This window comes from Scyliorhinus canicula, chromosome 10 (assembly GCF_902713615.1).
Source record: "Scyliorhinus canicula chromosome 10, sScyCan1.1, whole genome shotgun sequence".
NCBI lineage: Eukaryota > Metazoa > Chordata > Chondrichthyes > Carcharhiniformes > Scyliorhinidae > Scyliorhinus > Scyliorhinus canicula.
In genome coordinates, this window is record NC_052155.1 from 94,002,076 (window position 1) to 94,028,070 (window position 25,995).

The 25,995-nt window shown below is 45.2% G+C and overlaps 1 protein-coding gene across 3 annotated transcripts in view; it reads right to left on the reverse strand.

Annotated features, from left to right (window-relative positions):
* Nucleotides 1–1,915: 1,915 nt before the first annotated feature.
* Nucleotides 1,916–25,995, reverse strand: part of LOC119972522 (acyl-protein thioesterase 1-like) — a 91,816-nt gene continuing 67,736 nt past the window's right edge. For 2 of the 3 annotated variants that reach the window (XM_038809371.1, XM_038809370.1), the window contains exons 7-9: nt 13,144–13,245; nt 3,697–3,873; nt 1,916–2,352 (exon numbers count right to left, since the gene is read on the reverse strand). In XM_038809371.1, coding sequence (XP_038665299.1) covers nt 2,299–2,352; nt 3,697–3,873; nt 13,144–13,245 — 333 coding nt within the window. In that variant the 3' untranslated portion in view covers nt 1,916–2,298. The remainder of the gene's footprint in view (nt 2,353–3,696; nt 3,874–13,143; nt 13,246–25,995) is intronic. The other variant, XR_005462067.1, reaches the window with a different exon arrangement.

Genomic DNA, 25,995 nt, shown 5'->3' on the forward strand with positions numbered 1-25,995 from the left:
TCCAAATGGACATTAGTGATCCAGATAGATTTTCAATGATGAGGTAGTTTCATGATCATTACTGATTAATTCCAGATTTATTATTTGAACTCACATCTTTGGATTATTAGTATTAGGATCTTGAGATCCAGGCTTCCACATCACGAGCCCAGTTACATACTCACGATGCTATCATACCCACTTAGTCTTCTGATTTAGGATATTCCCATCCATGAGACAGCAGCATTAAGGCCAAAGTTTCTGGTCCACAAAATTCAAATATGAACTAACAAATAAGACAAATGGAACTCAACCGGCAACCCCTAATCATAGTTTGAAACGTCGAACAAAGTTCTAATCTACCTCATCCATGTTAGATTTTGATTTGCATAAATTCTTAGCAATTTCAGCCCAACAGAAATCAAATAGCTCAGCAGTAGAAGAAAATGCAGAGTTGAACAGAGCACAAAACCCAGGACTTCAATATGGTCTAGTATCAATAGGTGGTTTTATTTTTGAATCATGTTGTTGGTTTATTCTCTGAAATTTTTATGTGCTAAAAATAGTGCACATTTACCATAAATCGTGACAAATGTATGTGAATCAAGTGTTTTCAGCACTGCTTCACCGTATACTGTACAGTGACAGGATTTATCACATCCATGAATTTAGTTAACAAAAAGTTATGTCCGTTTTAACATAGGTAGTTAGGTACATTTCATAGAATTGTGAATGCATTACCAAATAACTGTATACTCACTGCACAATCGAAATTTCTTTTAATTCTGAAACCATTTAAACATGTCATTAAATTTTGATGTGTAGTCAATTGAATATCATTTTATTTCTGAAATATTTCAATCTTGATGCTAATCACTTTTTTTTGAAGAGCAGATGTGTCTGGTTTTCGTGGCAAATTAGTTTGTTTTTTTAAAAACGTGCATTTCCTGTACAAAAGCCATTTTTTTCCAAAAATAAATTAAACATTGTACCAGTGATAACCACAAATTTAAATTTAGATGCTTCTGTTAAATCTCATTGTTAGTTTGAGAATCATGAAGCATGTTGGTCATTGAAACCTGTTTGCATTCTAGGATTGAGTGTCACACAAACCACATGTCAGACCAAGATGGATCAATATTCTTAAGATCGTATTCAGTTTAAAAATGTAACACTTAAACATTAGGTAAATTTCACATCATACAAAAAGTAAATAAAAATACACTGGCCATTTCCACCATAACAACATTTGCACATTTAACTGGAATACGTAAAGTTATCCCTGCACAGTTTAGTTCTTTAAACTTTGGGAAATGGACACAGCAATGATAACTGTAATTCAACCCATAGTTGTTTCTCAAATTGGTGTATCATATTACACCAAGTAATGTTGTCCTGAACAAGTTGTATTTATTTAAGTGATAAAGTACTGCACTTTAGTGCTGCACTTGGCTTCATGCTCAATTTTGACAGCAATTGTTCTTCTACATATCATTTAGAACATAGAACAGTACAGCACAGAACAGGCCCTTTGGCCCTCGATGTTGTGCCGAGCAATGATCACCCTACTCAAACCCACGTATCCACCCTATACCCGTAACCCAACAACCCCCCCCCCCCCCCCCCCCCCCAACCTTACTTTTTAGGACACTACGGGCAATTTAGCATGGCCAATCCACCTAACCCGCACATCTTTGGACTTTATTCCTATTGATTTTCATTCTGCGCTGTTTGACTTTAAAACCAGCTTTGAGAAGTAAATTTTAAGTGTACTCCTCTGATTAGTATTTATAGGAAATGCAATTATATGTACTCCTAGTTTTGAAACACAACCTTCGGTTATCAACTTTCACCTTTATTTGATTTTATATTTCAATATATGCTGTATTGAAATACCAGCAAGTCACATTCTTTTTGTGAGTTAATAGAAATTTGCTTCTTTTCTTTTTCCCCCCCAGATAATCATACAGACACCATCATCACAATCAAGGCAGAATGAATCACATGTGAACAAATTCAAAGCAAACTGAACTTGGGCAGAGTAAAGATTAAGGTGCTCAAACATTTGGGTACGAGCAGCTTAAAGGTTCCCAACAATTACTGCAGTGTTAAGCATTTATAACTGTAGCAGGTAGAATCCAACTCACTGTAACATTGAAAGTTCCTTTGTGAAAATTACAGAATGTGAAGTGGGAAAAAATGTGCAAGTATTAAAATGATGGATGACTGACATCGTAAAGAGTAAATGAAAGGAAGGATTAGAGTCGATCATGATCAGATGCTGGTGCAGCCTCTTAGAAAAATGTTTCTGGTGGCTTATTAGTTGATTGGAGGTAGCTGCTTTTCAATGAATTGTTTGACGTCCATCATTTCCTAGTTTGAAAACAAAAGGTTATTAAAATTGCTGTATTGCAAATAGTGGATAGCTTTAACACATGGAATGTTTTCGATTAGAGTAATGGTATTTCGCCTCCATCTGGAGCATGATCAATACAAACAGTCATGGAGAGTCGTTCAACACAAACTACTCTCTCTGCACAACACCCTACTCATGTAGCCTCGAGACAAAATATCCTTGACCTGCATCATTCCTAGTTCAAGCAACCTCGTATGAAGATGCATTAATTTCACAGAAACCCTGCCATCATGACTTTCAACTTATATAATATGGGGATATCCATCACCATGCATGTGACAAAATACAAGTATGCAAGTGAATACTTAATCACACAGTAGCTTCACAAAATATGAATGTGCACTTATAATATCCAAATGTAATTTCTTGAAAACGTCATTAGGTTCATAACTAGGAGTACAATTGCCCAATTGCCTACAGATAGTCTATTGCGTAACTATCAAAACACAAACACACTCCCAAGGAGCTATATTTCCAGTTCAAATTATTTGTATGAGTAAATCTGCTCTTTATATCAGATTTGGAAAGTTATGTTTTAACAGTCAATTCACTGTTAAATTACTGTTAAATTACTAACTGTTGATGAAGGGTAGGGCTAGTGGAATTGAGGATACAAATTCATGATAGGGTATCATTCCATAATTGTGTCAGCCTCTGGTACAACATGCAAGTGGCTATTCCTCACATTAGCTTTGTAGTGAGAGTTTCAGTACATTGTTTGGCTATGAGAAGACATGGACAACAGTTGATTCTGGTTTCAAGAGATGTTTATGCATACACATTTTCCATTTTGCTCCTTAACTGAGAGCAGCAGAATCCTGGTACCCTTTCGCTCCAAAATCCAACAAGTGAAGAGACCAACTAGACTAAAGCCTCCATGACCATTGGCCAAGAACAACTGACTTGGCACAGAACAAGGATCAAACTTGGAACATTTCTAGCCTAACTCTGTACCATGTCAGATGACACATTTAATCACTGAACCATTGGAGGAGCTCATTTAATTTCTTTGTAACATGAGGGTCAATGGAACAGCAATCAAATAAGCACAAAAGAATTACATATTTCACAAAATGTCTTTAACATGGCTTCAAGTTGAAGTTAACAGAAACTACAAGACTATTCTTTTAATACCTCATGATGGTTTTTCCGTGCATTGGGTTATTTCTATAAAGTTGTATAATTTAAATACTGTAGTCATGATTATAACTCTCAAATTCAACACAACTTATCAAAACAGTAACCTTGATTTTTTAGGAATACATTCAGCTTCTGATATTTCAAATTATATAATTGCTGACCTGCGGAGAAGAACTGTGCGCCATGCCTGCATAGGACTTGAAAATGACGTTGTCTGGATTGATGATGGTTTTTACTTTATCAGCAGTGAGGCGACCAAACATAAGAGGCACAAGAGGGTCAGCCTCTCCATGACATTGAAGAGTATAAATATCTTTGTTTGGACAGTTAGCAGCTGCCTTGAAAAAAAAAGACAACTTGTATAACCCATGTTGATCCACAGCTTAACAGAAATACATAGTAATAAGAAAGGTTCTTTGAAATTGTACAATAGACTTTGCAGTTTATTGCAGTTTTCTCTGGAAAAAAATGTTACAGTACTGTTATCAGCTCTAAATTACGGCACTCCTTTTACTCAGCAGAAATCTATTTTCAGTTCACATATAGATTAAAATAGCTAAATCTCATGTATTCTTTCTACAAGTAGAAGCAGCTCAAGGACTATAATCTTGTGACACAACTTTGCAATTTTACAGGAAAGAAATAATTAGTAACAGTCTCTTCCCTCTGCTACAGAATTATTTTATTTGCTACAGTGCAAAACTGTTTTCTTAATACTCACATTTCCAGTATGCACATGCAACAAAAAAAAAAATCCCACTGGATTGCTCACACAATCACAGATGGATAAGCTTTGGCACATGTTTAGCCAAATTAGTGAAATAAAAAATGCTAGCAAAGAATCTTGTTTTGAAAAACAGCCTCACCAAGCCTGCCAAGTGTATAAAAAGAGGCACAATCAATGTTTTATAACTAAAAGCTAGTGGGTACAAAATAAATGAATAATCATTGTCACCAGTGACTTTAGTTTCTTTCCACTATAAATATTCATAATATAATTATGATGTGGAGATGCCTGCGTTGGACTGGGGTGAGCACTTTAAGAAGTCTTGCAGCACCGGTTAAAGTCCAACATGTTTGTTTCAAATCACCTAGCTTTCGGAGCACTGCTCCTTCCTCAGGTGCATGAAGAGGTAGGTTCCAGAAACATATATATGGACAAAGTCAAAGATGCAAGACGATACTTTGAATGCGAGCATTTGCAGGTAATTAAGTCTTTACAGATCCAGAGAGAGGGGTAATCCCAGGTTAAAGAGGTGTGAATTGTCTCAAGCCAGGACAGTTGGTAGGATTTTGCAAGCCCAAGCCAGATGGTGGAGGGTGAATGTAATGCAACATGAATCCAAGGTCCTGGTTGAGGCTGTACTCATGTCTGCGGAACTTGGCTGTAAGTTTCTCCTCAGCGATTCTACGTCGTCGCGCGTCCTGAAGGCTTACCCGAGGATCGGAGGTTGAATGCCCTTGACTGCTGAAGTGTTCCTCGACTGGAACATTCCTGCCTGGCGATTGTCGCGCGATGTCCGTTCAACCGTTGTCGCAGCGTCTGCATGGTCTCACCAATGTACCACGCTTCGGGATATTTTTTCCTGCAGTGTATGAGGTAAACAACGTTGGCCGGGCCGCACGAGTATGTACCTGGTGGGTGGTGTTCTCATGTGTAATGGTGGTACCCATGTCGATGATCTGGCACGTCTTGCAGAGATTGCCATGGCAGAGTTGTGTGGTGTCGTGGTCGCTGTTCTGAAGGCTGGGTAGTTTGCTGCAAACAATGGTGTATTTGAGGTTGCGGAGTTATTTGAAGGCAAGATGTTCGTCTTCATCGATGATGTGTTGAAGCCTGCGAAGATGATGTTGTAGTTTCTCTTTGGACCCACGATGATGAATCACTGAAACGACTACATGATGACATCAATAAGTTCCATCCCACCATCAGACTCACCATGGACTACTCTCCAAAATCGGTTGCATTCTTGGACACACTCATCTCCATCACGGACGGTCACCTCAGCACTCCGCTTTATCACAAGCCCACGGATAACCTCACAATGCTCCACTTCTCCAGCTTCCACCCTAAACACATTAAAGAAGCCATCTCCTATGGACAAGCCCTCCGTATATACAGGATCTGCTCAGACGAGGAAGAGCGTAACAGAAATCTACAGATGCTGAAAGATGCCCTCATACGAACGGGATATGGCGCTTGACACACCGATCGACAGTTCCAACACGTCACAGCAAAATAACTGCACTGACCTCCTCAGAAGACAAACACGGGACACAACCGACAGAGTACCTTCCGGCGTCCAGTACTTCCCTGGAGCGGAAAAACTACGACATCTCCTTCGCAGCCTTCAACACGTCATCGATGAAAACGAACATCTTGCCAAGGTCATCCCCCACACCTCCACTACTCGCCTTCAAACAACCGCGCAACCTCAAACTGTTTGCAGCAAACTACCTAGCCTTCAGAACAGCAACCATGACAGCAAGATGTGCCAGATCATCGACATGGGTACCACCATTACACGTGAGAACACCACCCATCAGGTACGCGGTACATATTCGTGCGATTCGGCCAACATTCCCTTCCAGTCGAGGAACACTTCAGCAGTCAAGGGCATTCAGCCTCTGATCTTTGGGTAAGCGTTCTCCAAGGCAGCCTTCAGGACACGCGACAATGCAGAATCGCCGAGCAGAAACTCACAGCCAAGTTCCGCACACATGAGTACGGCCTCAATCGGGACCTTGGATTCATGTCGCATTACATTCACCCCCACCATCTGGCCTGGCTTGCAATGCTCCGAAAGCTAGTGATTTGAAACAAACCTGTTGGACTTTGACCTGGTGTTGTAAGACTTCATAATATAATTAAGAATGGATACATAGCCAAGTTATAAACCATGTATCATGCGCTAATGGAAACTTCTGATAGCATAATTAATTAATTGAGTATTGCTGACACATATACAGTTAAAACTCTTGCAAATTATTAAATCAGAAACTGGGGAACAAAAGATAAAAAAAACTATGCTACAGAATGGTCCAAATACATGCAAAATATAGGTGAAACCTAAAGCTAACCAAAGCTACAATAACACTAAAGCATGTCTTTTGTTCTATGTTTTTCAATGCTCCCAGCTTATTAACTATATTTATATGACTCAGAAAAATCATTTAGAAATCAGCGTTGCCTGATGCAAGTTAAACACAGAATTTTTTGCTTTATGCACAATTCACTCATTTTCAGGACAAAAAAAAAAACTTACTACAAAGAAATATTCAGTTTAAGATGTGGCTCAGTTGGTAGCACTCTTCCTCAGAATCTAAACATTGCAGGTTCAAGTCCCACTAGAGACTACAGCATAAAACTTAATCTGACACTCTAGCAAAGTTCTGAGAGGGTGCTGCTAAAGGAGCCATCTTTCAAATGGAATGTTCAAGCAAGTTTCTCCTCCCTGGAAGATGTTAACGATTCCACAGTATTGTTTTGAAAAGCAGGAGTGCATCAGCAGTGTCCTGACCAAAATTTATTCCTCAATCAAACATCACGATAACAGATTGCAGGTACATGGTCATTGCTGTTAATGCACAAATTAGATGTCCTACATCCCTACTTTACAGCAGTGCTCTTCAAAAGTATTTCATTGGCTGTGAAGTGCAATGGGGCACCCTTAGATCATGAAAGGCATTATATAAAAGTAAATCATAGGATATTCTAAAACTATTACACAAACTTACAGTACAGGAGGCCACTCGCCATCGAGTCTACACCGAACCCTGAAACAGCACCCTACCTAAGCCACACCCCCACCCCATCCCCGTATCCAGCAACCCCACCTAACCTTTGAACACTATAGACAATTTAGCATGACCAATCCACCTAACCTGCACATGTTTGGAATGTGGGAGTAAACCGGAACAGCTGGAGGAAACACACACAGACACGGGCAGAACATACGAACTCCATGCAACAAACTCCACACAGACAGTAATCCAAGCGAGAATTGAACCAATGTCCATGGCACTGTGAGGCAGCAGTGTTAACCAGTGTGCCACCATGCCGCCCATACTAGTGTGCTTATGTTAAGAAACTGTATGTAATCTGTTAGCGTTAAAGCTGAAGTAAAAGTTTAAAGATTTTTCTTTTCTTTCATTTTAATATAGTTTGTGTATAAAATAACCAAGCCCTATTTCTTATATTATCACTCCTGGAACAAATCGCTCTTTCCACACCATCTGGCTCTGTTGAGGGCTCCAGTGAAGAGGGGAAAAGGACAGTTAATCAACAAGAAGGTGACCTACCATCGGGGAACCACAGGATATCCACCAAAGCACAACATTTGACCCATTCCCAGTCTGTGTACTGGAGAGACAAAGAAACAAAACCCAGCCTCCCAGGAAGCCCATCCACATCCCCTCAGGTGAACAACCCAAGCCTTTAGGGATAACAGCTTGGCTGAGCCCAGCACCAACTAACACACAAAAAACTAGACCCCCAGGACCTCCAACACACCCCAATAAAAAACCTGTACCCCAGTCAAACCTCAACCTGAGCAACGCACTACAAGAGCATGATTATTCCAGGCCCAGCCAGGGTTTTCCTGTCTGAGAAGAGGAGAAACCGTCAAAACACCCAATAATTAGGCACCCTGGGAGGGAGGGCCGACTCCCTCCTCCCTGACACAAGCACAGAAACACTCCCTGAACCACCGGGTCAGATCCAGATAAAAAAACAACACAATGTTCACCCTAATGAATAAAAGAATCCCCAAGACAGGGGACACCCAGCCTAACTTAAAGTGACCGCAGAAAGGGTATCCAGCCAGAGCAACCTTCCTCCTCAACAACCACAATAGCTCAGGGGAGGAACACAAGCGAGACGCAAACAAAGGGAAGGAAACTCAACCTCAACAGAAGGAACCCAGTGCTCTCCAGGATGCAAATTCTGCCTAGGCCAAAGAAGGACGAAACATGGATTCTTAAGTCAAAGAATATACAAATCCGAAAGAAAAATTTAAAAATTCAACTCCTACTGCGGGGCTATCCTCAATCTCAGTGAGAACTGAATTAAGCCGAGCAACCATATCGACCCACTCTTCGCCCCGACCACCCCTGCCAGCTCCACTCATCTTCTTTATAAATGAGGCAGGGGATGACAAAATTCATTTCCCCCTCCCCCCAACCACAAGGATAAATCACAATAACCAGAAAGAGTAAAACTGTGCACGAATCTCACTTCCCTTAATTGACTCAAAATTATTTTACTTGAACATGATAATCACGCTCACATTTTGCACTCCCAAAAGGCAACAATAAAAAAGTAAACCACATGATCAACAAGGAATAACGATTTGGATTCAAGAAGAACCGCAGGGTGGATTGCAGGATAAAGAAGTCTTCCATGTTGCAAGAGAGGGCAAAGGGTAAAGCAGGATCAAAGAGCCATTCTCCAGGATTCCATTGATCAAAGCATGGGACACCATTAGTTCTACCATGCATCTCTCCGACGTGTAGACAATCCACAGTTTGGGCCCCGGCCGGGTGAGGAATGACTTGGCCTACCCAATACCTCCAACTACTCACGACAAGTATAGAGAATAGAACAATATAGGACCAGTGATCGGTGGGCCCTAACGATCGCTGGACTCACAGAAAAGATATATTGTGCATCGAGTCCGATTTCGTGCAGTGACCAGGCTCAGGGGGACATCTCATCCGGCCCCCATCTTCCGAACCTATCAGGATAACCCGATACACTATGAAGCATGATTTCAATGGCACAAAGGCACCCCCTAACCAGGGACAGTGCTCTTTCAAGTGCAAGAACCTTCTCATGCGCCTCCACTGCTTCTCTAAAGTCACCTCCCAATCCGTCAAAGTGGGCCCAACTACTGCACTGCAGAGCCAAAATGCTCATTCAATGCAACATGTTCAAAGGAGGCCTCATCTGATACACACAGCACCATCACCAAGCCAATGGCCCCCTCAGTGCATCACTACCAGCTAGACCCTACCACAGCTTCCTCCTACAGCACGAAGAAAACAAGGATTTTAGCATTTTTTCTCTGCTCTTTCTCACAAAAAAGCCCAATCAGGAACTTACAGGGACATGGCACAAGCCATGTATCCCAAGGAAAAACCAAGTATGAAATGTGCATCAGGTTAAAAGACGAGTAGAGCCAGAGCTTGAGAAAATGCAACTGCTCCTGCACTCACATCACATGATCCTGCCCATCATGATTGAAGACCTCTCGCAAATCTCTTTCTCTTCTTTCCTCCAAGGAAAAAAAGAGTGCCACCTTCTCCAATATATCTTCACAACTGAAGTTTCACATCCCAGGGCCAATTCTTGTGAATCCTTTCTGCACTATCTCCAATGCCTTCACTTCCTTCCTAAACTGCAGCACCCAGAACTGGACATATTAATTCAGCTGAGGCCAAACTGCTGTCTTACTTTAACTTCCACCCGAGTCATAATGGCACAGCAAGAGGCCACTTGGCCTACAGAGTCCTATGCCATTTCTCTGTAGAGCGATTCAATCAGTTCCAATTTCCCATTCCAACCCCATCACCAAAAATGTTTATTTATTTCACGTGCCCATCCAATTTCCTTTTGAAATCATTCACCGTCTCCACTTTCACCATCCTCAAAGATAGTCCCTTCCAAGTTATCAATTGCTGTGTAAAAAAGTTCTTCCTCACAACCCTCCTGCACTTCTTATCCAAAGCCTTAAATCTATTTTCTCCTCATCCTTGTACCATAGAAAGCTTTATCTTTGAAATTAAAACACAGTAGCAAAGTTTAAGAAATATTCAATATAATTTGCACCATTCAGTCATACCTGACTCCTGATGTTAAAATAGGAGCATTTATTTTGAAGAACAGATTCAATAAAGATCATGAAAAAGATGAAAAACAAGTTAAGATATATTAGATGAATCAGATTCCCGTTTTTTTTTTGGGGGGGGGGGGGGGGGGGTTGGATAGATTAGAATTATCGAAATAGAAAAGGACAAAATAGACTGAAAACTCATTTTAAAAACAAGGACAACATAGGTACATAGAATTTTTAAAAGCAATAAAGTCACAATTACAAGCATAGTAGAGGGAGCAATACCACACATGTTGCAGTGCCATAACAGTGTCAAAACATTTAAATGGACTGCAGGTATTAAAAAAAAACTTGTTTTAAATTAAAAATCAACAGAATTGACTTTTCATAAATTGTCAAGAGGAGCACAGAGTTTACTATTATGAATGAACGTAGAACAGGGAGCTGTCGTGACAGGAATTCACTAGAAAAGTTAGGAAAACCAGAAATGATAAATGATACTCAAAATGAGTGAATTCAAACAGAGGTTGAAAAATCTCAGTGAAGGAAAAATTATTGTGGAAGTCCAAATCTGTATGTCAAACAACATATTTTATAGGCTCAAGCAGGCATCAAGAATAATAAATTAGAAAAAGCTTTTACAAAATTTGCAAACATTACCAGCATTGAAGTTAAACGAGGCTTTTTCTAAAGTTACATTCTCCAAAACAGGCTCATCAGTAACTCAATGCATTGAGTCAATTGTACACTGAAAATAGTATTTACAAATTTCAAACGCATAAATTGAACAAATTGCAAGATTGAAGAAATGGCCTGTTTTCAAAGAAACAAGAAAATGCTAGTTATCAAACTTGAAGGAAAAAAAGTTATTTCTTTCTTACCGCAATGCTAATAATATCACGCTGTTTACAGCTGGGTTTCACATTTAGCACTGGTTAGTCGCCTAACCAGAAATCTCAATTTACTGTACAGTAGACTGGAATGTATTATTGTGCTCTCGAAAAAAAGAGTAATAGGTTACATTTGCTTCTTCAAATGGATATAATGCCACTATCATTTACTCTTTTGTTTTGCTCCAAACAGCTAGTCAAGTTTCTCACATTGCAGCTAATGGTGAGCTGGTACTAAGTATTCAAGGAGATTTTCTTTCAAAAATAGAATTTGCAGAAGGAAAAGTTGGGTTGCATCAAAATACAAAAGAAAATATGACAATAGATAACAAATATTGTTTAGTTTCGTACAGCTGAACTACATTGCTAGCACCTTTGCATAATGGATTGGTTTTTCATTCTATAGTGCGATATATTCCGTAGTAAAAGCACTGTTGTGTGGTTTTCACTTCATGCCTCTCACGCATTAGTAAGATAACCAATAACACTGGCTGTGTTGTAATTATGGTGGCACAGTGGTTAGCACTGCTACCTCACAGCACTAGGGACCCATGTTCAATTCCAGCCGTAGTAACTGTCTGTGGAGTTTGCATGTTCCCGCATGTCTACGTGGGTTTCCTCTGGGTGCTCCGGTTTCCTCCCACCGTCCAAAGACGTGCAGGTTAGGTGGGGTTATGGGGCAAGGGAGCGAGCCTGGGTAGAGGGAATGAGCTTAGGTAGAATGCTCATTCGGAGATTGATGGGCCAAATGGCCTCCTCCTGCACTGTGGTGATTCTATGGCATTAACTTGAAGGGGTGGAAACGGAAAGCAAAGTATTAGTTGTAATTTTAGGACATATTTAGAAATGCTCAGTTTTCAATTATTTTTAGAACGGCAAAGTAACACTATTTGCTCCTTTACAAAACGGAGTTTTTGAATTACAAATTGGTATCATTTCTGTTATTACGAGCTAATGAGACATCCATATGTTTGCGATGAGATGGTGTACATTTTGAATCACAAAAGGCTTGCAATTATTAAAATTACAGTTGCCAATACATTTCATATTTTGGCACATACAACTTATATAAATATAGTGCCATTAACATATAATGAAATGTCCCAAGGCGTTTCATAGGAGCATTATAAAACAATGGGCCTCATAAAAATATATTAGGGAAGATAACCAAAGGTTTGGCCATAGATGTAGGTTTTAAGGAGGCAAGTAAGACAGAGGTGTATGGAGGGAATTCTGAAGCTTGGGATCTTGGCAAGTGAAGGCACAGCTGATTGGGAATGCCCAAAAAGCAAGAATTAGAAGAGGGCATATATCTCAGATTTGTGGGGCTGGAGATTACAGGGATTGGAAAAGGCAAGGCTTTGGAGAAACTTGAAAACAAGAATGAGAATTTCAAAATCAAAATGTTTGACTGAGAGCCAATGCAGATCAGTGAGCACAGGAATGTTAGGGGAATGGGACTGGTATCGGGTTAAAACAAAGACAGCAGAGTTTTGGATAGCCTCAGGATTATGGAGGGTAGAATGTGGGAGACCAGCGTGGTGTGCATTGGAATTGTTGAGTATTGAGGTAACGAAGAAATGGACGAGGACTTCAGCAACAGATGAGCTGAGCCAGGGACGAAGCCAAGTGATATTATGGAAGTAAAATTGTCTTTGAGACATCACACATATGAAAGTCAGAAGCTTATCTCGGGATCAAACGTGACCAGAAGGTTATTTCTTGGCTGCACCACACCTGCAACCTAGATGGCCTCAAAGATTTTGGGTGGCTGCACAGAGGCTTTGGCCAGTCCAGAAACAGTTTATGATGGGAGACTGCTGTTGAACTTTGTTGCTTGCTGAGTAATGACATTAAGCAATCGTGTGGATTATTTTATTTGTACCTCTGGAAAAGAGTTCCGAAGTGGAAGCCAACAGCTAAGGCCAATCACTCCTGCAAGTTTCTGTTGTGTTGTTAGAGCGGTGTACAATGACAGAGCTCCTCCCTACAAATAAATAATAAGAAGAATTAAATCAGTTAAACTTTTTCAGAAATAAATTATTAACATTTTGCAGCTAAAGCCCTGTTTAGTTAAAATACCTTCACCTTTCATTAAAATGAGTGCTGCCATTTACTTTGTTGATCTACGGCTGCAACGGTCAATAAATATGTAATAGAAAATATCACTACAAATTCACACTCACTTAACGATCTTCTTAAAAATATTGTCTAATCTTAAAACAAATAATTGATAATGATAGATTTCCTTTCCATTGCAGTGATTACAAGCAGTATCACCAAGCCTGTGGTTAAATGTGCTTAGTGTAACTTGCAGCTACATTTTACATATTTTTCCCCATCAGGTTTAGTGCTCCTGAAGGTTCAGGGGCATTATTTGATAGCCTGTTGATCATATCCACAGTTTCTTTCACAACATTTGTGGCTTCTCATGTGTTTTACATAACACGCAGCAAGGGTAAAAATTACCAGTTGATAAAAATTGCAGGTTGACAACCCCAAATACAACCCCACTTATGACATTTTCTACCCAGAGACATTTACGTGCAAATACGCTTGCTTCAAAAATCTACAGGAACAGCAGTATGGTCAGAGGAAGCTTCTGCAAAAGGAAAAGCTCCAGTGTGCAAGAATGTGTAGGCTTGCTCCTGTGTGCAAGCCTATACAGGGAGCCAACCTTACAATGGACAAGTGGCATTTACACACTAATATTCAGAAAAAAACACTCCAATACACTTCACAGGTAATTTAACTAATAATAACAAATTGCATTTTGATTGCTCCATTAATGTAGTGCAATGTCCAAAAGGCTTCACAAACAAAAACTGGCATCAAAGCCACAAAGATATCAGGTCAAAAAGGTTATTTTTTAAGGGTGCCTTACAAATGGAAAGGACATGGAGGACTTGAGAGAGCAAATTCTCTCTGGATCTTGGGAGCTGGAACCACAGCTACCAATGATGCCCCCGCTACCAGGGTTGAAGGAACGCCTTTGGAGGTTGTGATATTTTTTGAATGTTGTAGTCTCCTAAATCCATGTCCATCATTCCCAGAACTCTATGCTTGAAATCCTCTAAAAAAAGCCAACAGGATAACATCCCTGCCACAGTACTGAAATAGTTTGTTCAAGTCACAAATGGCATCCTGTGACTTCCTTCCCAACCTGTCTGCAGCCTTTAACACAGTTGCCTATGCCAGCCTCATCCAATGTCTTTCCATAGTTATCCAGCTGGGCGGGAATCGGAATGTGTCTGGCTCCATTCTCATCTTATTTAATATCAGCCAGAGAATAACCTGGCTTCTCTTTCCGCTCTTGCAGTTTCATCTGTTGTCCCCCAAGGATCTATCCTTGCTCCCTCCTACATACTGCCCCTCAGTGACATCATTCAAAAACATTGGGGCAGCACGGTAGCATGGTGGTTAGCATAAATGCTTCACAGCTCCAGGGTCCCAGGTTCGATTCCCGGCTGGGTCACTGTCTGTGCGGAGTCTGCACGTCCTCCCCCTGTGTGCGTGGGTTTCCTCCGGGTGCTCCGGTTTCCTCCCACAGTCCAAAGATGTGCGGGTTAGGCGGATTGGCCATGCCAAATTGCCCGTAGTGTCCTAAAAAGTAAGGTTAAGGGGGGGGTTGTTGGGTTACGGGTATAGGGTGGATACGTGGGTTTGAGTAGGGTGATCTGCTCGGCACAACATCGAGGGCTGAAGGGCCTGTTCTGTGCTGTACGGTTCTATGTTCCATAGCGTCAGTTTCCACATCTACATTGACAACACCAGGCTCTACTTTGCCACTTTTTTCGATCCCTACACTGTTTGCAAGCTGTCAGGCTGTTTGTTTGACATCCATTACAGATGAGCAGTAATTCCCTCCAACTAAATATTCGGAAGACTGAAAACCAACTTCAGTTCCCATTACAAACCAGTGACTCCATCCCTTTCCCTGGGAACTGCCTGAGGCAGAAACTGTTTGTGCAATTTGAGTCACATTTGACTACAAGATGAGCTTCTGACGCCACATCCAGCCACGACTAACCATCTCTTTCTCACGCCATAAAATTACTTAACTGCCTCCCTGAGTCAGCTCATTCTGATCCATTTCAGCACTCTCTCTAGATTTAATTATTCTAACGCACTCCTGGCTGGCCTTCCACATTATACCTCTGTAAACCTGAGGTTATCTGGGCTGCACGGTAGCAGTGGTTAGCACCGTTGCTTAACAGTGGCAGGGACCCAGGTTAGATTCCCAGCTTGGGTCACTATCTGTGCACGTGTCTGCGTGGGTTTCCTCCGGGTGCTCCAGTTTCCGCCCACAGTCCAAAGATGTGCTGTTAGGTGATTTGGACATTCTAAATTCTCCCTCTGTGTACCCGAACAGGCGCCAGAGTGTGGCAACTCGGGGATTTTCACACTTACTTCATTGCAGTGTAAGCCTACTTGTGACATGAATAAAGATTATTATTAACTTTGCTGCCTGTGGGACTTCCGGTGGCGGCAATGCGGAGCTAAGCCACACGATCGGCAGCTCCCGCTAATAACGGACTTTGGGGCTCTTTTCAGGGCCCCCAACGGAACTTCGTCGACGAATCCCGACGTGGGAAGGGGTCGGGAGTAGATCCCTAAGGTCCTATGGTCCGGACCAGGAGTGGGATAAAGAAAAACGGTGGAAGCACCCCTGGAAAAGCGGGGGAAGAGAAACAAAATGGCGGCCGGCGGAGCCCTTGAGGAGCTGAGGCAGTGGGCGCAGGAGCAGCAGGAGACTCTGCTGCGCTGCTTCCAGGAGCTTAAGGTGGAGCTGCTGGAGTCGCTGAAGGCTACCACCAGAGAGCTGATGGAGACTGACAGCCCAGGGGGCCGCGATCCGGGAGCTGCAGCAGCAGGCCTTCGAAAGGGAGGATGAGGCCGTGGCCGTCGCGGGGAAGGTGGAGATGCACAAGGCGCTCCATAAAACGTGGTAGGAGCGGTTCGAGGAGCTGGACAACCGGTCGAGGCGAAAGAATTTGCGGATCCTGGGCCTCACGGAGGGGCTGGTGGGGTTGGACCTGGCGGCCTATGTGGTTGTTGTGCTGAACTCGCTGATGGGAGCTGGGTCCTTCCAGGGGCCCCTGGAGTTGGAGGGGGCCCACAGAATTCTGGCTAGGAGGCCCAAGCAGAACGAGCCACCGCGGGGCGGTGTAGGTGCGGTTTCACCGGTTCGTGGATCGTGAGTGCATGCTCCGGAGGGCCAAGAAGGAGCGGAGCACCAAGGGGGAGAACACGGAGGTGCGGATCTTCTAGGACTGGAGTGCGGAGGTGGCTAAGCGGAGGGCCGGCTTCAACCGGACGAAGGCGGTGCTTCACAGATGGAGCGTGAAGTTTGGCATGTTGCAGCCGGCGCGTCTGTACAAGGACCGGCACCATTATTTTGAGTCCCCGGAGGAGGCGTGGGCCTTTGTGCAAGCCGAGAAATTGGACTCAAAATGAGGGTCTAAGATGGGGGATTTTGTATGATAATGTAATTGTGTTTGCTCTGTTTAATGCAAGATGTGGGTTGGCTTTAGGGGGGTGGGCCGATGTCGTTATGTCTTTTTGTATGGGTCTGGTGGACCGGTTCGGGCAGGGAGATTAAACGGGGAGTGCTGTGGGATGATGGGGGCGGAGTCAGGGGGAGAAGCGCGGGCCGTTGCTGGCTGTTATTTTCCCGCGCAAGAGCGGGGGGGGGGGGGGGGGGGGGGGGGGGGCCTGCTGATGGGCACGAAGGAGGTGGAGTAGTCCCATGTGGGGAGGAGTCGGAGGTATGGCAGGAGTCAACGGGGTCAGCAGAAGTTAGCTGGCTCATGGGAGTGCTAGGAAGGGAGGGGCGCGGCTAGGAGGGGGTCATAGCCTGGGAGGGGGGGTACCGGGTTGCTGCCGAAATGGTCAGGAAGGAGCTAGAGGATGCAGGGGGTGCTGAGGGGGGGGGGGAAAGAGTTGCTTCCGTGGGGAACTGGCCAAGCAGGGGACGCTGGCCAGTGGTGGGCAGGGGATGGGTTATGGCTAATCGGCAGGGAGCCCTCTGATCCGGCTGATAACCTGGAATGTGAGGGGGCTGAATGGGCCGGTCAAACGGGCCCGGGTGTTTGCGCACTTGAAGGGGCTGAAGGCAGATGTGGCCATGCTCCAAGAGACACACCTGAAAGTGGCGGACCAGGTTCGGCTGAGGAAGGGATGGGTGGGCCAAGTATTTCATCCAGGGCTGGATGAGAAACATCGGAGGGTGGCGATCCTGGTGGGAAAGAGGGTGTTGTTTGAGGCGTTAAATGTGGTGGCTGACAGTAGCGGGAGGTATGTGATGGTGAGTGGTAAGCTGCAGGGGGAGCGGGTGGTGTTGGTGAATGTTTACGCCCCAAATTGAGACAATGCGGGGTTTATGCGTCGTATGTTGGGCCGCATTCCAGACCTGGAGGTGGGGGGCCTGATCATTGGGGGGGGGGGGGGGACTTCAACATGGTGCTGGATCCCCCATTGGGTCGATCCAAGTCCCGGACGGGTAGGAGGCCAGCGGCGGCTAAGGTGTTGAGGGGATTTATGGATCAGATGGGAGGGGTGGATCCCTGGAGGTTTGCAAGGCCAAGGGAGTACTCGTTTTTCTCCCACGTGCATAAGGCCTATTCGAGGACTGAGCAGGGGGGCTGGTTTCGAGGGTGGAGGATGTTGAATACTCACTCTGCCATTGCCATTTCGGATAATGCCCCGCACTGGGTGGACCTCGGGCTGGGGGAGGAGAGGGAACAATGTCTGCTCTGGCGCTTGGAGGTGGGGCTGCTGGCAGTTGAGGAGGTGGCCAGAAGGGTTTGGGGTGTATTGAGGGGTACCTTGAGGCCAACGTAAACGGGGAGGTCAGAGTGGGGACGGTCTGGGAGGCATTGAAGGCGGTGATTAGAGGGGAGTTGATTTCCATCCGAACCCATAGGGCGAGGGGGGAGCAGAGGGAGAGACTGATAGGGGAGATGGTGAGGGTGGATAGGAGATATGCGGAGGCTCCGGAGGAGGGATTGCTAGGGGAGCGGCGTAGCCTGCAGGCCAGGTTAGACTTATTGACAACAGAAAGGCGGAAGCTCAGTGGAGGAAAGCACAGGGGGCAGTGTATGAATGTGGGGAGAAGGCGAGCAGGGTGCTGGCACACCAGCTCCGAAAGCGGGACGCGGCCACGGAGATTGGGGGAGTGACGGATAGAGCTGGGAAGGTGGTGCGGAGGGGGGTAGATGTTAATGGGGTCTTCAGGGACTTTTATGGGGAACTGTACCGGTCTGAACCCCCGGTGGAGGGGGGTGGAATGGGGCGCTTCTTGGACAAGCTGCGATTTCCGAGGGTGGAGGAGGGGCAGGTGGAGGGACTGGGGGCGCCGATTGAGCTGGAGGAGCTGGTTAAAGGGATAGGGAGCATGCAGTCGGGGAAGGCGTCAGGGCCGGATGGGTTTCCGGCCGAATTTTATAAAAGGTATGCGGACCTGTTGGGCCCCCTGTTGGTCGGGACCTTTAACGAGGCAAGGGAGGGCTGGGCTTTGCCCCAACTATGTCACGGGCGCTGATTTCTTTGATCCTGAAGCGGGACAAGGACTCTGCAGTGTGGGTCATATAGGCCGATCTCGCTGCTAAATGTAGACGCCAAGCTGCTGGCAAAGATCTCAGCCACAAGAATAGAGGATTGTGTGCCGGGGGTCATTCATGAGGACCAGACGGGGTTTGTGAAGGGAAGGCAGTTGAATACAAACGTACGAAGGCTCCTCAACGTTATTATGATGCCGGCTGTGGAAGGGGAGGCGGAGATAGTGGTGGCATTAGATGCGGAGAAGGCCTTTGATAGGGTTGAGTGGGGGTATCTGTGGGAGGTGTTGGAAAGGTTTGGGTTTGGGGAGGGGTTTGTCCGTTGGGTGAGGTTGCTCTATGAGGCCCCGATGGCGAGTGTAGTCACGACTAGGAGGAGGTCGGAGTACTTTCGGTTGTACCAGGGGATGAGACAGTGGTGTCCCCTGTCCCCCTTGCTCTTTGCGTTGGCAATTGAGCCCCTGGCCATGGCGTTGAGGGAGTCAGGGAACTGGAGGGGCCTGGTGCGGGGTGGGGAGGAGCATCGAGTGTCGCTTTATGCGGACGACCTGTTGCTGTATGTGGCGGACCCGGTGGGGGTGATGCCGGAGGTGATGAGGATTCTTGGGGAATTTTGGGCCTTCGACCCTGTGGGGGGATGCCGGAGGTGATGAGGATTCTTGGGGAATTTTGGGCCTTCTACCCGGTGGGGAGGATGCCGGAGGTGATGAGGATTCTTGGAGAATTTGGGGGCTTCTCTGGGTGCAAGCTGAACCTGGGCAAGAGCGAGTTGTTCGTGGTGTACCCGGGGGATCAGGAGGAGGGGATTGGTAGGCTCCCACTGAAGCAGGCAGGGAAGAGCTTCAGGTACCTAGGAGTCCAGATGGCTGGGAGGCCCTGCACAAGCTCAACCTCACAAGGTTGGTGGAGCAGATGGAGGAGGAGTTCAAAAGGTGGGATGTGTTACCGCTGTCACTAGCGGGGAGGGTGCAGTCCGTTAAGATGACGGTGCTCCCGAGGTTTTTGTTCCTGTTCCAGTGCCTCTCCATCGTTATCCCGAAGGCCTTTTTTAGGAGGGTCAACAGGAGTATTACGGGATTTGTGTGGGTGCATGGGACTCCGAGGGTGAGAAGTGTTTTCTTGGAACGGGGCAGGGATAGGGGGGGCTGGCGCTGCGCAACCTATGTGGGTACTATTGGGCTGCCAACGCAGCGATGGTACGTAAGTGGGTAATGGACGGGGAAGGGGTAGCATGGAAGAGGATGGAGGTAGCGTCCTGTGTGGGCACGAGCCTGGAGGCGCTGGTAACGGCGCCGTTGCCGCTCCCTCCAACGAGGTATACCACGAGCCCGATGGTGGCGGCTACCCTCAAAATTTGGGGGCAATGGAGACGGCATAGGGGAGAAGTGGGGGGCTCTATTGACGCCCCGATACGGGGGAACCATCGGTTTGTTCCAGGGAGCATTGATGGCGGATTTCTGGGCTGGCACAGGGTAGGGGTTAGGAGGTTGAGGGACCTGTTTGTGGAGGGGCGGTTCGCGCACTTGGGGGAGTTAGAGGGGAAGTTTGGGCTCCCCCCGGGGAACAGGTTTCGGTACATGCAGGTTAGGGCGTTTGCCAGGCGGCAGGTGGAGGGGTTCCCCTTGTTGCCCCCACGTGGGGTACGGGACAGGGTGCTCTCAGGGGTGTGGGTTGGAGGAGGGAGGATTTCGGACATATGCCGGGTAATGCAGGAGGTGGATGAGGCCTCGGTGGAGGAACTGAAGGGTAAATGGGAAGAGGAGCTGGGCGAGGAGATTGAGGAGGGGACGTGGGCGGATGCCCTGGAGAGTGAATTCCTCCTCTTCCTGTGCGAGGCTTAGCCTCATACAGTTCAAGGTGCTGCATAGGGCCCACATGACTGGGACGAGGATGAGTAAGTTTTTCGGGGAGAAGACAGGTGTGCTAGGTGCTCGGGGAGCCCAGCGAACCACGCCCATATGTTTTGGGCATGCCCAGCGCTGGGGGAGTTTTGGAAGGGGGCAGCAAGGACGGTGTCGAGGGTGGTGGGATCCAGGGTCAAGCCAGGCTGGTGACTCGCAATTTGTGGGGTTGCAGTGGAGCCGGGAGTGCAGGAGGCGAAAGAGGCCGGCGTCCTGGCCTTTGCGTCCCTAGTAGCCCGGCGGAGGATTCTTCTTCAGTGGAAGGATGCGAGGCCCCCCAAGCGTGGAGGCCTGGATCAATGATATGGCGGGGTTCATCAAATTGGAGAAGGTGAAATTTGCCCTGAGGGGATCAGTACAAGGGTTCTTTAGGCGGTGGCAGCCTTTCCTGGACTTCCTGGCGGAACGGTAGGGAAATAGGCCGATAGCATCAGCAACTGGGGGGGGGGGGGGGGGGGGGGGGGGAGGAGTTTGGTTCGGTGGGAGGGGGAACTGTGTACATGGGTTTGTGGGATATGGCGGGTGTTATTTCTTTCCCTTTTGTTTGCTCTTTTTTTTCTTCTTTGTTTGCAGTTGCTTTTGTAGTTGGGTGGGTGTTGTTCTTGGGTTTTTACCATGGTTGTTTTGTTAATATTGTTTTGTTGTTTATATTTTGTGAAAATCTTAATAAAAAGTATTTATAAAAAAAACTTTGCTGCTTGTGTCCTAACTCTCAAAAAATAACTTTTCACCCATGCTCCTGGTTAAGCAGTGCATCAATTTTAAAATTCTCATGCTCGTTTTCAAATATCTCCATGGCTGCACACCCTCCCCTCTGCTCCAGACCCACAATTTCTGTAACCCCCATCAGCTCCAGAGCATGTCAAGGTATCTCTGGAAGATCCCCAATTTTAATTGTTCCACTATCAGTGGCCATGCCTTCAGCTACCAAGGCCATAAAGCTCTTGAATCACCTCCGGTGACAACCTTGGACCCAAAAGCATTACAGCAAGAAATATTTGTAATTTCGTTAAAATGTCAATGGAATTTGAATTTTTAAAAAAGAATATTTGAAAATATTTATTCAAGATAAGAGCCTACAGGCCTTGGGAGGTTCAACCAAAATGCAGGACTTCATTTAGAAGATGTTAACACCACAGGTTGCGATGTTAGACTGCCCATGCTAACAGAGATTACATCACACAATAATACTTTTAAAAGTGCCCCTGTTCAGTTAAAAGGCTGTTTGTGACGAAACATTAAAAAAAACACTGAATACAAAACATTTCCTCCCCCTCTAAATCCCCCTCCAGACACAATAAACAGTATAGCATTATCAATCAGGAACATAAACAATCAATCAACAAAAACAATCAACCAACAGTCAAGTCAGGTGTTCCAGAATTGGTCGTTCGGTGTGCGATTGTCGGAGAAAGTCAGGAGTTTGCTTTTTAGTACTTGCTTCAACCTCTGGTGTCTTTGGCTTGGTGCGAGTGCCATCAATGGTTATCTTAACCAGAGTGGACATAGTGATCTGGGGTTGACTTAGTATGTGACAGCCTTCTCCATATTTCATCGTCTTGGGTTTGTACGGTGTAGGAGACTTGGTCCTATCTTTGCTAAGATGGTGACAGGAATCCACTTTTTACTATTGCCAGAATGTCTTGACCCTAGCCAAAAACACGTTTCATCTTGTTCTTCCACTATATGACCTGATCCTGCTGCATTTACTCGACAATTTCGTTTGTCTTGGGTGGTTTTCGAAAAATAGATTGCGAGCGTAGTTGACGTTTAACCATTAGCAACACCGGAGAAAGTTGGGTTGTTCAATATGCAGCATTCCTGTCCATGAGCAGGACTTGGCTTAAAGGTTTAGACAATGAATTTTTTTCTCTGGTTATCTTCTACAAATGTTTTATCATCTGTACAAAACATTCTGCCAGCCTGGATGTGTTTAATTCTGTTCTCTTTCAAGTAGTTTATGAACTCGAGATATGAACAGCGGTGCATTATCGCTCACCAGTTGTTCAGGCTGACCAAATCTGAAGATTTCACCCGATTTCTCAATTCTTTTCTCTGATGATGTTGACTTCATGATGACAACTTCAGACCATTTTGAGTGAGCATCAACTAGAATGAGAAACATATGTCCTTCCCAATGGTCCAGCGTAATCAACCTGTAGCAATTGCCAGGCTCTTCTGGCCATTTCCACGAGTGCAACGGGGCTAATGGTGGCACGTGCCGCACTTTTGCACAAGACAAACACATTCCTGCCTTCTCTATTTCAGCATCAAACCTCAACCCCCCAAAAATAACTCCTGGCTGTCTCCTTCAACCTTAAAATTGCACTGTGGGCAATTTGTTTAATTTACGTGTTCTTAATAATGGTAGAATGACGATTCATCTCCCAGAGGAGATAGCCTACCTGTATAGATAGCTCATCGGGTGGAACATGGCTCTCACTCAGGGTTTGCTCATGAAGTCTTGCCTCAAAGCACCATGTGCATAACTTCTGACAGAACTGGCTCTCTTCTGGTATGCTTCTTCACCTGTCCTGCAGTTACAGGGGCGTTACCTACTTGCTCAAAGTAGAAAGTATTTCCACACAAACTGATCAACAAACTATTTGGTAAGGGCAATCTGGAGAGTCCATCTGCGTGCCCATGAAGGTTTGACTGATGGTACTTGATCACTGACAAGAGCAATGCCCACCTCTGCATTCTCTGCGCTTTCAGTGATGAAATCCTGGTATGAGGTACAAAAATCGGTGTTAGTGGATGATGGTCCGTCAACAAGGTGGATTTTGTCCCATACAGGAATTGGTAGAACCACTATATTCCAAAAATGATTTCTCTATCTGCGCATAATGGCTTTCCAAAAGCAGGAAGGTCATGTTGGAGTTGTATTGAACTTTGGTGAGGCCACAGCTGGAGTAGTGTGTGCAGTTCTGGTCGCCACATTATGGGAAGGATATGACTGTACTGGAGGGGGTGCAGAGACAATTCACCAGGATGTTGCTTGGGATGGAACATTTAAGTTAGGAAAAGGGTTGGAGCAAAGAAAACTGAGGAGCGACCTAATCGAGGTGTACAGGATTATGAGGGACATGGACAGGATGGATAGGAAGTAGCTGTTCCCTTTAATTGAAAGCTCAGTCAAGAGTAAACACAAGTTCAAGGTGAGGAGCAGGAGGTTTAGGAGGGATTTGAGGAAAAACCTTTTTACCCATATGGTGGTGACGGTCTGGAATGCACTGCCTGGGAGGTGGTAGAGGCAGGTTGCCTCACATCCTTTAAAAAGCACCTGGACGAGCACTTGGCACGTCAAACATTCAAGGCTATGGGCCAAGTGCTACACTTGGGGATTGGGTAGGTAAGTCAGGTGCTTTTCATGTGTTGGTGCAGACTCGATGGGCCAAAGGGACTCTGCTGCATTACATTTTCTGTGATTCTTTCTCGATGCGAAGGCTAGTGGCTTCTCTTCTCCCGTGGGCATTGTAGGAAACCACCGCCCCAACCCCATAAGGTGATGCATCACATGCCAGTTGCAGGGGCAAATTTAGATCAATATGCATCAGGATCAGGACTTCTGACTTGGAGTGCCTCTTTGGCTTGCACAATGTAAGAGGATCACGTGTTATGGGGAGAAGGCAGGAGAATGGGGATGAGAAAATATCAGCCATGATTGAATGGCGGAGCAGACTCGATGGGCCAAGTGGCCTAATTCTGCTCCTATGTCTTATGGCCTAATGTTCTCTCACATTGATCCCCATTTCCACTTTTTATTTTGACACAGGTTGCGCAAGGGTTTTAGAATGGTCGCCAAATTAGGGACCTTCCATCATAATTTAATAAGCCGAAGATAGATCATAATTGGTTGACATTTTGAAGTGCAGGTGCTTTGGTAATGGCTCTAACTTTCAACGGCACTTAAGCATTGATGACGTGACCCAGATATTCAATAACTTCACATTTGCCTTTTCGGACACTTAGTCCAGAATTTTCTAATCTCTGGAATGTGGCATCTAGGTTGCAGAGATGTTCTTCCTCATTCTTCCCAGTAACCAGAATGTCATCTATGTAGCACTAGACTATGCCACTTGATTTGGTCAATAGCTTGTTGGAATAACATTGGCCTTGAAGTAATGCCAAATGGTAATCTTTTGCATCAAAATAACTCTGTGGGACAGAATCATCAAGAACTGTTGCTATTCCTATAACAACATTCATTTGAAGATATGCTGCCTCCAGCCAACCCAGCAAATAGATCAATCCCCATGGGGTACACAGTATGCTCTGCACACTGTACAGGATTAATAGTGACTTTAAAATCACCACAAATGCATACAGATGCATCTTCGCTCATCACAGGTACAATTGGCATAGCCCAGTCACTCACATCAACAGGTTTTGACCAGCTGTTCCAATTCTGCCTCAGGTCTGATTGTATATGACACTGACCTACTATTTGAGCATCTCACCTGACTTTTTTATTTAATCTTCAGCTTTACCAAGATATCCTTCCTGCTTTGCAGCTCACCGCTGAAGCCAATAGAATGTTTCTCAGATTTTGGGTAGTAGCGATTTGAAGTTTGTCATCAGATTTACCTAGGCCCAAACTAATTTTGATCTCTTCCAATTAGTGGTGAATCATTTCCTTTGACGATGTACAAGTACAAATCTGCCACTTGTCCATTTAACTGCTCGGAATGGCCCCTCAACGGAACCACTTCTACCTCTGATGGGATCATTGACACACCCCCAAATTCAGTGTTCAGTCAATCTTTTCAGGGTAGCTACAAACTATGCAATGAATTCACCTTCTTGAATGTGCTTAAGAAACCTGCGATGACTAAAGGTTTTGGTGGATAGTGACCCTGCAAAATTCCACTATTTCTTTGTATGTTTTGGTGCCTGGTTTTTCGGCTCTACCAGACTTCGGAGGTTAAATACTGCCAACCCTCAAATTGTTATGTACAAGCCCCATCACTCTGTACTCATCAAACGGTCCCATGGCGTCAAAAAATTCCACCATTTTTCTCTCTGGAAGGACCTGCGTGTATAGAATGTGCCATAAATTTTTAGCACTCCCTTGCTCCCTTTCTTCCCAAAACAAGGCACAACCCGAGCTCAGCCTGTGTTTTGCAAAACCCAAATTTGTTGATGCAGGATACAGAGCTACCGAGATTGTTTCAGGCAGAGTAGGTGGCAAACTTCTCTCCAAATTGTTTCCTTCGGATTTTTGGTTCCTTCAATGGCTGCAACTATTATTTGGCTCCCCCATCACCAGCTTTCATC